The sequence below is a fragment of the Meriones unguiculatus genome, chromosome 1, assembly GCF_030254825.1.
Source record: "Meriones unguiculatus strain TT.TT164.6M chromosome 1, Bangor_MerUng_6.1, whole genome shotgun sequence".
Taxonomy (NCBI): domain Eukaryota; kingdom Metazoa; phylum Chordata; class Mammalia; order Rodentia; family Muridae; genus Meriones; species Meriones unguiculatus.
The window spans coordinates 134,963,854-134,979,798 of record NC_083349.1 but is presented as its reverse complement, the minus strand read 5'-3'; the positions used below and the strand labels follow the sequence as shown (position 1 = coordinate 134,979,798).

The following is a 15,945-nucleotide window of genomic DNA, read 5'->3' as shown; positions in this document are numbered from 1 at the left end:
ATTCTTAACCCCCCTAGGTAATTTGTCTCCTCCCAGCATACACCCCAGAGATAATTGCATTCTGTAGCTTCCCTGATCTAGCTCCTCTCTTCTGATGTCTCCTGGCCCTCTGTCCATTCATGACTGAATCCTTCTTTCTCCTCTAACTCCACCTCCCCTGGCTGGCAGGTCATCCAGCCCTCCTCTCTCCCCTGCTCAGCGACTGTCTGTAAACTGCTTTATTGGCATACCAGAGGATAATTGGGAATCAGTGTTTATTACACATTGAGACAGGAGATTCTCAGGACAAGGACTGAAGCCAGATATTGGGGGAGGGGTAACAAAAATCATCATTTTAGTTACATAATAAGCTTATGCCTATAGATCGAAGAGGAAAGGGTTACTTGGCTTATCTGACCTGATCATAGTCCATCCTGGGGCAAAACAAGACAAAAACTCTACCTACACTGAGCTGGGCCCTCCCACATCAATCAGCAATCAAAGATACGCCCCACAGATTTGCCCAGAGGCTAAATAGAGCCAATTTCTCAACTGATAGCCACTCTTCCACATGACTCACACTTGAATCAAGTTGATGGATCACAAAACAGCATGGCTTAATTTGGGCTTACAGTTCCAGGGAGTACAGCCCATCCAGACAGAGAAGGTATGACAGCAGCAGGAGGCAGCTGGCTGCACTAAGATCTTAGTCAGGGAGCAGAGATGAGAGCTCATGTTCAACTCCTACTCTTCTCTTTATTCAGCTCAGAACCTCAAACCAGAGAACGGGTCAGCCCGGCCTAAGGTGGGTCTTCCCATCCCAGTTAACATAATCTAAATAATCTCTCACAGAAGTGCCAGAACCTTGTTTCTGTGGTCATTCTAGAACCTTTCAAATTGTCAGTCAAGACTAAACATTGCACCTTCATCACCCTCTCTTATCCCTCCCCCAGTACCACCTTCTCCTTGCAAGTTGCCCCCTTCTGCTTTCATGTCTTTCATTTTAACTCTGTATCTCATATATTAAAGAATACATAAAGTATTTGTCTGAGTCTGACTTATTTCACTTATTGTGTTAATCTCCAAACCAATTACCTAAAGTATATGTGAGTGTGCATGTGCATGTGTGTGAATGTATGTGTGTGTGAGTGTGTGTGCATATACATACACATGTAGAGCTCAGAAGACAATTTTCAGGATTAGTTCTTTCCTTCCACCTTCTTCTGGGTTTAAGGACTTAACTCAAGGTCTCAGACGTGGTGGTTTCTTTTCTTCTTTGTGACTGAATAATATTCAGATTTTCTTTATTCATTCAAATATCTGCTGGTGGCCACCTACATGAGATTTATTTCTTAGACTGTATTAATAGGAAAGCTTGGAAGGGTTGAGTTTGGGGTATGGAGTGGATTATTATTTTAAAACTAACAAATATTCTTGAGATTTAAATATAATCCAAATGGTGTTCTAATTCCAAATAAAATAAAGTAGATTTCAACAACTAGATTCCTAATGATGACAAAGACAAAATCAAACATGTGAAAAGGAAGCTGTGTAACATTTAAAATTTTGATATTAGGTAATTTTTATCCTGCTGCTAGATTCTATTTTCTTCCCTTAAAACCTCTTGGTGAAACATTAGATGGTGTCCAATAAAAATGTCGCATTTGATAGATGTGTTATATTACACAATAAAAAAGTTCTGTTAGCCTTTGCCCATTTAAGAAAAGGGCAGGAATAAACTAAGTTTTGCTTTCTTTGTTTGTTTGGCTGGTTTTTGTTTGTTTTTTGTTTCTGTTTTAATAGGAGGATAAGGTCTCATCTGCTCAGGCTGGCCTCAGATTCTCCATGTAGTTAAGCATGAATTTCTCACTTCATGCTTCTCCCATCTAAACACTGAGATTACAGGAACCGGCTCCATGCCCAGCGCTTCTGCAGTGTTGGGAACCAAACCCGGGGCTTTGTGTTACACCAGCTCTCTTCCAACAGAGCTCCATCTCCAAGAGAGATACTGTCTTTTTAATTAAGTGTGCTTATACATTAAACTTGATGGAGTTAAAAAACATGCAATAAAATAACGATGATTAATAAAGTGTTTCAATTATTATCTTTTGTCAGTTATTGTTGTTTGGAGATAGATGCCAATCTCCCTATGCAGCTGAGGATAGTCCTGAACTTCTGATCCTCTTAACCCCACCCTCAAGAGCAGACTGGTTAGTTATACCTAGCATAGTTAGCAAATAATAGTGACTACCAACTTAAATATTGATTTTTACAAATGGATTTAAATTTATTACTTATTTATGCGTATGTGTGTAACTATGCAGACAAGCCCATGTAAAGACAAAAGGCTGCTTGTGGGAGTGAGTGTGAGTCCTCTCCTCCTACCATGGAGGCCATGGGGCTTGAGCGCCTGCTGTCAGGCTTGCTAACAGGCACCCTCATCTCCCGCCCTGCAAGCAGACACTTTAAAGGCTTCATGGCCATGTTTGGTTTAAGTGCAATATACTACGCATATTGTGCATTTGCATAGATAGTAGTAGGTCTTCTTCCCTATTCTTATTGACATACATGTATGTATAACTGTCCAATATAGTTACATGTGTCAACACAGCCATCTACATATCTATTAAACTATGTAAAATATCCCTTTATTCATAATAACCAAAATAAATTTGCTAAGTAAATGTGTTTTGGGGTAGGTATTTTGAGAGTAAACCAGGACATTCTCTCCTAAAATCACCACACTCTATCCTTTTGAAATGATAGTTACTAAAGGTGATAAGAATGTTATGTGCAGCTCATCAAATCAGAGCCTGAGTTCGCTGTTTAAAAAAGATTCCAAGTATAAACAGCAATTCAGGCACAGCACTTTTTTAAAAAGATAACTAAAATCTGCTCTTCCTGTTGACTTTTAAGTTTTGCTTCACTTGTACTCCAGCCCTTTCCAGCTGACTGCTGACCTTTTCCTCATTTAGCATTAAATACCACACAGTGAGTGCATTGGCGGTTTAACACGGCCAGATATGGACTGCCAAATTGAATGTGAACACGAAGAATACATCCAGTTCTTGGTTCAGTCAAGACTGTTGGCAGTCTCACATGTGAGCGTACTTTATTCCACACCCTGGGTCCTAGGTAATCAGAATTTGCTCTTGTTTTATCTTCTCTGTGACCTTCACTCAGTGTTTGATTAGTGAAAGGGATACACTTCTTAGGTTTGAAACCATTGTCAAGGCAAGTTTTTCCGTGACTGAGCAAATAAAATAGAGTTATGAAATGACACATTATAGTACAATAATATCATTGTGACTGCCCCATGCACTGATATGCAATATTAATACGGTTTAAGACCTGGAAGAGAACTCAATAGTAAAGTGCTAATACGGTTGTATTGCTAATACAACAGTTAATGTTATTTTGTAATCTGGAGCTCTTGTCTCCATGTTCCCACTCTGACAGCATCCTGTATGTGCAAGCGATTCACAGACTTGTAACTAGCAAACAGGAACAACTCAGCTCTAAGGTGGGCTCCTCACCCATCAGCTGAGGGAGAGCCAGCCTCTCTGATGCTTTCTCTTGAAGAGCCAGCATCAGTCACCCGCTTGCATTAGCATCCTTCATCTAGCCAGGTGATCTGGTCCATGACTGTCGTCGTGTTGCCCAGTCTAGTGGTGTGCCAAACTGAGAAAACTACAGAATTAGCTGGAATTTTTCTTTGCTTTTTGTGATGTGGGAGCATGTAAGAGTGTTCAAAGTTCCGTTCTCCCCATTACCTATCGTTCCTCTCAAACCTAGCTGCATATGGAGATTACCTTAACAACTGAGTTCTGGTTCCCAGAACGTCCCCCAGAGGTAACTTTGAAGGAAGCCTGTCAATACCTGCTCCCACCTGGAGATCAAAAGTAGAGGATGTACTCCTGACAACTGACTGCTACCCATCCTTCCCCTCTACCTCCTTTTCTGAAGATCGGTGCCCCAACCCTCCTCCCTCTTCCTTCCCCCTTCCTTCTCTTCATGCAGATAGCTTTATCAAAACTTGAGTGTGACTTATGGAGGGGGGAGGGGTGTAGCAATTTTCTGGAGGCTGAGGCTTAGCCCAGGAATGGAATCCAGGCTTAACACTTCCTAGACCCTAAGTTTGATCCCCAGCAACAACAGAGAGAGCCGACTACACGTACAACTTTATTTTACAATGATTGCAAGCACGTACCTTTTTTACACACGTGAAAGGCAAGGATGATAACGTTTAGCAGTGTTTATATTTATTAAAAGAAACCGACGGCATTGAAGGTCAAGCTGCCTTTCCGATCGCATGGACTAAATAATGAAGTGTTACGTATTTCGGCCTTACAGAGAACCATGCTACTGACAAAGTTTATGACGAACCGTGTAGTATATAAGGAAACTAAAAATATTTATTTTACATATCTACAACATGTATTTTTATATTTCTAGACCAACCACAAATCAAACTGGGAAATATTTAGGTACATGAAAAAGCTTCAAAACATAAAAAAAAAAAATTAACATTTTGAAAAAAAATCACATGTGAAAGCTCATTAAATAACAACATTGACAAATAAATAATCGGCTTTACTTATTAGCTGCTGCCATGCGTTGCTGGCATTCCATTCCAAGCGAGGTCAACATGCGGGGTATAATTTCACACTGAGACTGTAAAATGCCACAGGGCTTAGTTTTGAAGTGAAATGTCACCAGCTTTGCCTCTCTTTCAAAGGAAGCTAAACCCTGGCTGTCAAACTATTCCCATGAAAACTACTGGAAAAGGCCCCGGTCTGAAATGTTCTGTGAAGATACATTTTTTTTTTCGACGAACTTTTCTGGTTTGAAGGAATTTCGTTTGGGAAGGGTGAGGGTGAGCTGGGGAGTGGAGCGTTTTAAACTGTGATGGGATACAGACAGTATCAGGTGCGTATTTTTAGGAAACGAAGGGGAATGGAAACTACAGGATGCCTGGCTTTCACTGCAAACTGGACTCATTACATCTTGAGAAACTTGCAAAAAAAAAAAAAAAAAAAAAAAAAAAAGCTAGTAGTGCCAGAGAAGGTCCCAGAGAAGGACAGCCTGCTGGGCCTGATCAAAGCAGAAAGCGTATACTTTCAAGTGAGAAAAGAGCAATGGCAAGCCCGAGTCTTCCAAGCAATAAAAATGTGGGTAGCAGATGCTCTCCGGTCAGCCGGGCTCTAGCTCAGACTGTGCTTGCTGGCTTTGCTGGCTCTCTTCCGCTCTCTGTGGTGCTGGGCGGGCTTGGCGGGCGACACGCTTTCGAAGTTGTGGCTGGACTCGTTGTGCTGCCGGGTGTACCTCTTGCACTTGCAGGCCGTGACCACGGTGATCTTGTAGGTGCGTGTGCTGCCGTCCTGGCACTGCAGCTGGATCCTCTGCGTGCGCGTCTTGTCGTTGACGCAGCGCCACTCCTGCGAGCTCCGCCGGCTCCAGTACTTCGTGCCGTAGCCTCCTCCGATCCAGTTGGGAAGCACCGGCAGGGGCAGGCACTCGCCGGCGCACACCAGCTCCTTCAGGGGGCTGATGCTGGTGCACTGGCCGTCGGAGATGTATTTGGTGGACCGCAGCTCCCGACAGCCCACTTGAACTCGACCTGCAGGAAAACAGGAAAGAGCTGCTTCAGAGACAGAAAGCAACGGACGGTGTTTGGGTTTTGCTCTTGGTTTAGGTATATACAGTGACTGTATATAATCCAAATTGCAGCCAACTGCCCGAGAAGTGACTACGTGCTTTATTTTCTCAGTGCAAATCTGTGGGAGGGGTGGGCGCTTTCATCGTGATGGCCAGGCTGCGCGAAGGCTGTAACTCTGGGGAGGGGGAGGGCGACAGACATGTGTCTCACTAACTGATTGTTTATAAAAGTATCTAGAAGTCACATTTCTCAGTCTCGTTCCCAAGAAGGGTTCAACTCCTGTAAATATCCACTCCTCAAAGGGTACACTTTAATGTACTCATTCTCACGGATCACATTGGTTAGTGTCTGCAAGTGCTTTTAATTAAGGTTTTTCAAAAATCTCTCGAGAAGCTGTGGAAAGTATTCGAACACTGCGTACAGCGCACACGCATGCTGTAACATTTCATTTCAGTCTCAGAAGTCAGCTTCATGGTCACAACGCATATGGCTACAACCATTGGCATTTTGCATAGCAAACTCAATAACTACATTCTAAACATAAATCCAAAACTATGTCTTAAAAATACAAACAGTAAAATGTTTGAAATGCAAAATGCCACCACAGCTCAATGCCTCAAGAATATAAAAGCCCCTAAATTAGGAACGTATGGTTGCCATAACAACTTGGCTACATTTCCATGAATTTTATGGCAGAAAAATACCTAACATGTCTGATTTACAACTGCACGAGGAACCACGGTGTTCATTTCCTGAATATCAGGCATAGAAAACTTGTTTTAGTTATTTGGATTTGATAAGTATGTCATCTAATTGGCTGTTTCTGGTCACATGCCTTGTGTGATTAAAAAAAAATTAATCTTAAATTATTTGGAGTTTTCTTTCTCCTTCCTTTCATGTTTAAGTCCTTTGTTATCGAAATAGAAATTGCTTATTACAAACTTGAAAAAAAAATCAAGGCTTATTCACCAGGAAAGCAGGAAGGGCTTAAAACATCAGCAGATGAAGTGTGACAACCCAGACTAATAAAAGCCGGTGAAATTATCCTCCTGACCCCTGGAAACTATCTCAGAGTGGACAGTGAGTCAGAGTTCCCTCCCTTTCTGTGCCCCAGAACGTCTGGTTTAAGAGTCATAGCCTAAGGGAAGTGTGTGGCTGTGGCGCCCAGGCTTGTATACGTCTGCATGTACAGAGCTAAACCTGAGGATTGAGATGAAAGGGTTAACGGTTTAGCCGGACGGAGTACTGGGCTTGCCTGCTTCTGACTCCAGCTCACCTTCCGGCAGCTGCCTTAGGAATGCACCTAGAAACAGCCAGCATTGGTTTTGACTCTCCTGGCTTTTGTTCCTGGATGATTAAGATTGGGCATTTTTTGTGGTGACGTTTCTCTCACGGGCAATGAGTACCCGCCACACTGCTCAGTAACCCAACACTGATCAAACGTTGTCTGTGCTCTGGAATCAGCCATCTACCTGCAAGCAAAACACTAGGGATTTCTTAGAGAGACACCACAGCTTATATTTGCTTTGACTTTTCAAAGGTCAAAACTCGTTTTCGTGGTTGAACGGAGTTTATGCTGGAGGGGCGATGGTTTGTGTAAGATTTCCTGCATACTGTTTCTCTGTGTTTCTTCAGGTTGATTCCTAACGTGAGCACTTTTAAAGGAAAAGAATGAAGCATAAGTTAGAGGAAGGGATTTGAACCCCTCCAACTAGTACAGTCACTTGGCATGCACATCAACTAAGCAAACTGAAAAGGGTAAAGAAACGCTCCCTGTGCTAAACATTAGCAGACTATTATTTAAAGTCTCCTGCTAAAATATGCACTCAGCCTTTCACAGAAACAGACAATTACCTCAGTTTGACCTATTGAATAAAGAATGATTTTAGAAAAACATGACACTCCAACATTTTGTATTATGGACCTCCTTTACAGTGAACATCATCAAACTTTTACACCTCTCCAAACTAAACATATTTTAGACATCTGTGTGAGCAATTTCCTATTGCCTGAAAGCTTCCTTTCATCCTCTGTGATTCCCTATAAGTAGTTCAATTTACTTACCATTAGACACTTCACCAAATCTGTGCATGCTCCAAAATTAACAGAGTGTAAGACATTGTGAGCTTAAACTGCAGAACAACACTTTAAAGAATTCTCCTTTTGCAGAGTTTTTTAAAAAGCAACAGCTCAATACCTAGATACATTTCTCTGTGGGTACTGGGTAAACCATGTCTGTGCTTGCATTATTAAGCCACCGCTTTAATTATATTAACTCTAAAATCACCACCCAGGAACAAAAGTCAGCCTACACATGCAGCAGATTGCTCCCAGATCGTTTTGCAAAACATAGATGGTTCACGCTAGCTTACAGTAAAACCATTCTACAGGGATAGGAGCTGATGCTCCCCCAACGAAAAAAAAATCTGTACAAGTAAAACACACTTACTGTTTCGGTCCAGTCCCGTGCTACTGAAATGCCTGCCTCCGTTCCTGGCTTGATTCAGGGTGCTGTTGCTGCTGGGGTGTGCGGGAACAGGTTTAACCACGTGTGAATAAAGGATTTCTGTGGCATCGTTTTTAAAAGCCAAACAGTTTTTCATTAGGATGCACATAAGGGGGATGAGATAGAGATGGATGGCAGGAGGAAGCATGATGAGTGGAGGATTTGCTTGGCTGAGGAGCCGCTTAATTCTTTCCGCCTGCCTCTGCACTATTGACTGTGGAATCCCTCCCCTAGGTTCCCTTTATATATCCACAGAGGCTTGGCGCTCATTCAGGTGTAAAGTTGTGTAGAGCTTCAGAGTGAAAACACAGAGAAGGGGTGGGATCCCTACTTGACCCTGCAAAAGAATTTTACCAATGGAGAAGACGGCTGCAGGAGAGGAGGAGCTTGCTACACAAATTGCCTGAGATTTCAGAGTTGGGCTTCACTGGTCTGCGAGCTGAAGCAGGCAGGGCTCAGCTTCTGTCACAACTGCCACCTTGTCAGCCACATCCTCTCCGGAGCCTCGTTGGATTTCCAGCTTAATGGGGGGCAGCGGGGAGTATGTTCCTATTCACACGAAGGGATGGAGTTTATTTTATCTAATTTTTACATGTTTGTCTATATTTCCCCACAGATGTGAGAAGATTCGGGGCCTGGAGGGGTGACTTCCCCAATAGTTGGAAGAAACCATGTGAGTGTTCAGTAGTCTCGACTTGAGTAAAGTATCCGCTTTGTTAGATGTGTTTTGTATCTCAAGAAGAAAACCTTTTTCCCTCCCTTTTCCTATAAAGAGGAAGACGCAGAGCTAAAAAGCTGCCCTCTGGACACACTTAAATAATGCTGCTTTGATCTGCATGAGCAACTGTCCTGCTAGGTAAATTATTGCCAGCGGTTCTATGTGGAGGATAATGAGCAGAACTCTGCCTGAATTAAGGCAACTAATATCAGTTTTCATCTTAAAACATGCCAACAAGGCTTAGCATTCACTGTGCCTCTTACACAAAAGAAAACAATTTCCTACGTATCATTCACCAACTCAAAATATTTCTAGATTGTTCATACACTGCCGATCCCAGGCTGTATTTGTGTTTGTCAAACATTTGTTTCTATCGCTTCCCTTGAGTCTGCTGCCCAAGCAAGAAGTGCTTTTGCTACCTGACACAAATATTCCATACAAGGGCGCTGATCTTTAACTCTGAAAACATAAGGGTCTAACAGGATGACTCAGCCGGTAAGGATACTTGCAGCCAAGCTTGACAAGCCTGAGTTCAGTATCTAGAACTCACAGAGGGGCAGGAGGGTGGACTCTGGGAATTTGTCCTCTAGCCTTCACCTGTGTGCTACGGTGTCAGTCTACATGCATAAGACAAAGGAATGATTAAAAAGGAAGAAAACAAGTTTCAACTGATTTATTAAACATTTTGATTGGAATAACTTTCAAATTGCCTTTTCAATTATAAATCCATTTCAATCCTTAGCATGGCTATTAAAAATGTCTTTGTATTTTGTATTTCTCTTGTTTATAAGTTCTTGTCCACTATAACTACTTTTGTCACCACCACTTTTTCCTTCTTCCTTAAGTGTGTATGTCAACAGTGGCACCTACTGACATTTTGGAACAAGCAGTTACCTACCATGTACATACCGCCTACATCTTTATGATAGTCCTAGTCTTTTACCCAGGAGATGCCAGTAGCAAACCCAGTTGTAAGAAAAATAATTCTGCTACTGCCAATTTTCTCCTGAGACGTTAAAACCAGCCCTGGTTAAGAACTGCCCGTGTTCTACCCACTTCTCACTATGAAAAGAAAGTAAACATAGAAAGAGAAGTCTAAGTACTAAGAAAGGGTAACTGCTTATCCTTCAGAGACATAAAGTGTAGATAAGACAACATGGTGTCTGAAATAAGCATCAAGATAATACAGTGGGAAGCAGTTAGGAGTGTGGCTGCTGGTACATTCACATAGGTTGAGGGCTGTTAGACTGTGATGCAGTCTGTTTTCCCTTACATATGTTCAAAATTCTCCAAAATAAAAAAATTGAAAACCAGAGCCAAACAATGAGTTTAATGCATGACCGTTATGATGTCCTATTGTTGTGTATAGTGATTTATTTTTATAAATTATAAATTTAAATTATAAGGTTATGTAAATTATAAATTATAAGATTCTTCTTGGAACATCATAACCCACATAATTTTGTCATGTTATCCTTCTGAAATAGCACGAAGAATTCTTGTCCTGTATTAAGGGGCTTCGTGTTAAATACGCAACATTCATATTAACAGTTGATCCGAGGCCTACAGGAAGCAGGAGTCAAAGTAATTGAATCCTTCTCCAGTGCATTTTTTTTGGTGTGTGTGTGTGTGTGTGTGTGTGTGTGTGTGTCATTAGCAGGAAATGTTTTAATTTAGATTTAATTATCAGGTCAGGCTACAGATTGAACAAATTAATATATGTTGTTAAATCGGCTTCATCTTTTGTGTTCCACTTGGGAAGCAGCTAAATGGAGAGGAGAGGTCGTGTGGGTAGTGTGTATACTTACAAGGAAATTAAAAGGTGATCTAGAACACCGCTCTGGGGAAATAGAACCAAACATAAAGTTACTATTTAGTGGGTGTTTAATAATCAACACAACACACTTATTAAACATTGCTATACCCTATGCTCACTCTGGCAATAGGTTTTAAACATCACCCTGACCCTTCCTTCTCCTCCTCAGGTCTTTCCACCATCTGTTGTCCCCTTCCCTTGCCATAGTCTTACTCTCTCTTACTCCTTGACTAATACCTGTTTGCCTTCAAGTTCACTTTGGATGGTACTAGGACTCCATCACTTACGCTCCGCCCTTCACATCTGGATCCAGACCCGGGTCTGTTGTTCCACAACAGCAGGTTGACCAGCCTAGTAAGTGAAGAATCTTTTTTTTTTTAATTTTGTGAGCATCATATTGGAAGAAATCAAATATTTGACCTACAGAAAAACCCTTCCGTGTGTAAGAAGATTGGTAAACAATGGTAGCAGCCAATGTGGAAGAGAATGCATTCTTCCCCGTGGCAGTCACACCCTTGTATCGGTCTTTTCTTGACTGTGGGATGAATCTAACAGCTCATTTTTAGTGAATGTGATGTGCTGACATAATGAGAGATAACTTCTAAGACTTTTTTTTTCCCACAGATTGTGACGTCTGTCATGCTCTGGCTCGCTCTGACTCTCTCACGTTCTTGCGCTAGTGGAAGCCAGCTCTCATGGGAGCTCCTAGGCTAAAGCCCAGGGGCTGAGACTCTCAGCTAAACAGACAAGGTTCCTCTCAGTCAGCACAGGGGTGCACTTGGAGCCAGTCCTTAGAGCCATTCCTTTAGATGAGGTTGCAACCCTAGCCCATGCCCCAAATGCAGCTTAGTGAACAATGCTGAACCAACAACATCCACAGAACTAAGGCATATTTGTCCTTTGAACTAACTGGGAGGCGGGGGGATTCTGTAACATCATGTATAGAAATAATGACGTGGCCAGTAAGTCACTTTGTGACTCATGCTAGAGCCATGGCAGTGTTACCTATCCGACTATGAAACACAGTAAGTGCAACCAGCGGGTAAGTTATGAGGTCCGCTACTGATCTGATAGGCAAAATGGGTCTCGGTAATTTTCAAGTTCTAATAGTATTATCTGTCACGTGACCCCTGGAGCTGGAATCAGAGAATTTGGTTTTCAGTGTATCTTTTGGAGATCACAGTTACTGTCATGTTCAATCCTAGAGTTAGGTAAAACTTCATCCCTTAAAGTAGACTTTATTCATTTGAGACTTATCTCTACCATTTACAGTGTTTGTGAACTTAAAGATGTTCTCTTTTCTAACATTCTTGGTCAATGTCTCCATTGCCAGGCTGACTTACCACAGAAAGAAGGGCTAAATCCCCACCTAAAATGTAGCACAGAATCAAACAAACACAGAATATGGAAGAAAATATCCCTTGAACATGATTCTAAAAGTAATATTTTCATTATAGCTTTCAAATTATAAACATGACTTAAAAACTGGAGAAAAAATTTTACTTAGTGTAAAGCAAAAACAAAAGGCCAAGAAAATGGAGGTTGTCTGCCCCAGTAGAATAGGTACATGGAACCTGATGACTTGTTTCTTTTCAACTTTGACAAGGAAGGAATTGAAATAAATACAGACAGAAATATATATTGTATTCAGTTGTATTCATTGTATTCAATATGCTATTTCGTGGACTTAATTATTTTCAGATGGTTCTAGTTAATAGAAAGAATTTGTTCATCAGAAAAGTGAATAACCATTGGAAGTTTAGGGGGGAAACTGAACAAATGTAAGATTTTCATTCATTTAAAAAGAGAACAGACTTGCTGCTGGTCCTGTCTGGATTAGATAAGAGTTCTATCCTTGCTCCTCTACCTCCCTAAGAGCTTGCATACTGGTTTTGCTCATTTTAAGCCAACATATTTTGTTGCGTTGCTTTGCTTTGGTCTTGTAGTTGTCCAAACTGGACTATGGCTGCCATCCTCCTTTTTCAGCTCTCACAGCCACCACACCCAAATTTGTCACTTTGTGTCAAATGCGGTGCCAAGCATGACTGCCAAGCTCAGCTGACCATTTCACTACAAGAAGCACCTTTCACCTAATCTTTCCGCACAGTTTTCTCTCTCCCTGCTGTGTGAAGGGGATTGACTCTTCCCTGAAGAGAAATTATTTCACGAATTCCAGCAAAACCTCCAGCTTCTGCCGAAGGAGGCTCAGCAGTGACCAGCATCTCACCACCTCGATTAGTTGCCTGGTTTCTTTTTAATTTCTTCAGATGTGGAGGTAGAAACTTAATTTTCTTCTACTTTCAATGTGCCTAGTGGGATGGCTGCACATAACGAGTGGCCTGAGTAACCCAATGTAAAAACCCAAGTGGGATTTCGAAATCCAGCCCTCCGGACCTTTGCAAATTCTGCAGCATTGACATTGGAGCTGATGAGCTGACTTACCACAGAGAGAGAGGGGCATTTCTGTGTATTATAGAAGGTTTGATAGTATGCCTGACTTCTGCTAACTAGATACTGATTGCACCCACCCACCCAGAAAGCTCACACACAAGCTCTAGGACAGAGGTTAGATCAGCAGGGATGGGGCTTTCATTTAGTTGCAGCCATTTTACTGCCATTTGCCACCTTATGGAATAGAAATTATTGTCCTCATTTAGTGCACCCAGCCCCTACCATACTTAAAGCAAAATTGACCAAGGCTGACAGAGTAATAAATATCCTGCCTGAAGTGATTGCTGTAAGGGGGAATTAGTTTTGTTCCTAACAGAAGTCCTACAACAGCATTTATCCTGAAAGCTTGTTAGAAATGCAGAGCCTGGAGCCAACCAGAAAGCCTTAGGTCAGAGCCCAGGAAGCTGTCTTTTAATGAGCTTCCCAAAAGTCCTAGAAAAATCTAGGTTCCCTAGTGATTGACCCATGCTCCACTCCACACCACTCTGAGGTGGGTACTCAGAGCCCTGACAACTGCTACCTGCACCAGTGTAAGTCCTCACTAGTCATTTTGGCATCAGTAGCAGATTTGCTGAGAAATACAAGTCCACCCAGGTATAGACAAAATATTTTGATCACTAGGTTTTGGTCACTGTCCACCAGCCCTAAGGGCATCCCACAACCAAATTAATCTTCCAACCCTGGAATCATCCAGCATTGCTCCATGCACACAAGCAAGCTTCAGAGCAAAGCTAAGTTAGTCATGACCTTATATCACCACAGAAGACGTAAGTTGAGAGCCAGCACAGTTTAGTTTCCTGAAATGTAAGAGAACTGGAAAATAGACTCTTGTAGAGGATTTGATACAACGATGCCACTTGCTTTTCACAATACAAGTTTGTGTCCGAGCTTTATAATTTCAAATCTGATATTTTTCAATGAGATTGTTTTCTCCTCACTCATATTTTGACAGAGTCCATGATGTAGGGTATCGCACATCTAGAGAGCAGCTGTGCAAAGAATCTGATAAGGAAGGCAATGTTTTACTAGCCTGATTGGAATGGTAGACTGAGACAGATCTTGACTAATCCAATCTTGTAGGTTTGGAAGTTTGGACATTACCTGCTCAGTGACAGGAGTCACTGATAGACATCATGAGTATTTACTTTTATTTTCATAACTTGAAAATCAAGTAATTTCTACCCAAGCCAAATAGAAATTTTCCAGCACCTCAAATTCCCATTGCCCTTCTCAGCAACTGCTTACTTCCTTGTTCCTAGCATGAGCCACTCCAGAGTTCTGACATCAGTTATTAGTTTTGTCTTTTAAAAAAGCTTAATTAAGAAGAAGAGAGAAAGAAAGAGAGAGAGAGAGAGAGAGAGAGAAAGAAAGAAAGAAAGAAAGAAAGAAAGAAAGAAAGAAAGAAAGGAGGAACACATGGAGAAACGGAGGGAGGGAGGGAAGGAAGGAAAGAAGAAAAAAAGAAAAGTTGACTTTTCAATTGTTGAACAGCATGGTCTTATATGAACAAGCCTGAGTTCATTTATCCTGACTACCTCAATAGGCAGAGCAAAATTTGGCTGTTTTGAAGACTGTTGCTACAAAGAGCATTGCCTCTGGAAGTATATGGAAATAGAGTTTGTAGTTTATGTATCTAGCTGTGAAATGGGTGAGATAGAGGAGATTCAGTTTTAGTACATGGTATCAGAATTTTCCTCAAAGCTTTTACTAGTTGAAATTTCCACCAGTCTTCATAGATTTGAAACAGGAACAAGGTCAACATGATGCTTTGAGACACTAAGTATAGCCACACTGTACAATATGGTTTAGGTGAGGGTACACTAGAACACAGAAAAAGGAGATGCTATAGAAAGAACCTGGAGAAAAAGAACAAGATCCCACAGTTGATGGAGGGAGAGGGCTTGGACACAGAGGAAGATCCCTTGGAGGAATTTGGCACCTGATTAGAGAAGATGAAAAAGGTGAAAACACATTTTAACTCTGGGTGCCTGAGAGAATGACTCAGGGAGAAAATTTGACTGTGTTGGAAAAGAAATTAAAAAGTGTAGGCTCAGTCAGGAAGAGGCTAAAGAACTGATGGGCATCCAAGAAAAGTCAGAGACAACTGAATAATGAACTGGAGAAATCTTTCGAGGCACTAACAATAGGTTCATTAGAGAGATAACCTATGCATTATTATGGTAGCTCTTGATATGAAACCCAATTGTCAAGTAGTAACAATACAAATCTGTCATTTATATTTTAAAGTCACCTAATCATGTCCCTAAGGTTTTGGACATTCCGCCCACTGTCAACAGCTCCAGAAGGGTGACCAAGCCTTGCTATGTTTTTGCAGGCTTATAAGATGAATGGCTCATGTTTTATGTGAAGCCATAAATAACATGAACCTCACAAGTCTGTTTAGCACAGATGGAACAATTGGCTTTGCTCATTTTTTCATCATTAGTTACCTAAACTGTTGTCATAATTTCTTAACTCATATCTTGACTTCCATTCCAATCACACTAAAATGCTCTCTCCAGAATCAACTTTTAAAACTCATACCTGAGCACTCTTGAAGAAATCAGTTGTTCCTTTTACTTGCATCAAAAATAAACATCCCTGTAGCCCGCTACTCTGACCTCATTCTTTTCAGTCTCATGTTGTATTTTTATCCTCAATAGGAGTTTTTAAACTTACATTCTATTCAATGCTTCTTTCCACGACATTGTTTCTCATGTCCAGAACACCTTTCCTTCCTGTGAATCATTTTATAATCAAAAGTCTGTTTCTTGATCCCTCATTGTATGTATAGATTTCATCAAGCAAACAATGAG

At 41.3% G+C, this 15,945-nt stretch overlaps 1 protein-coding gene across 1 annotated transcript; it reads right to left on the bottom strand.

Moving 5' to 3' along the window:
* Nucleotides 1-4,125: 4,125 nt before the first annotated feature.
* On the bottom strand, nucleotides 4,126-8,518 carry Sostdc1 (sclerostin domain containing 1). The gene is made up of 2 exons (XM_021662796.2): nucleotides 8,088-8,518; nucleotides 4,126-5,599 (listed from the first exon to the last, which is right to left on the bottom strand). Exons 1-2 carry the CDS (start codon nucleotides 8,290-8,292, stop codon nucleotides 5,184-5,186), a joined length of 621 nt encoding a protein of 206 aa, XP_021518471.1. The 5' UTR covers nucleotides 8,293-8,518; the 3' UTR covers nucleotides 4,126-5,183.
* Between the last annotated feature and the right edge of the window lie 7,427 nt (nucleotides 8,519-15,945).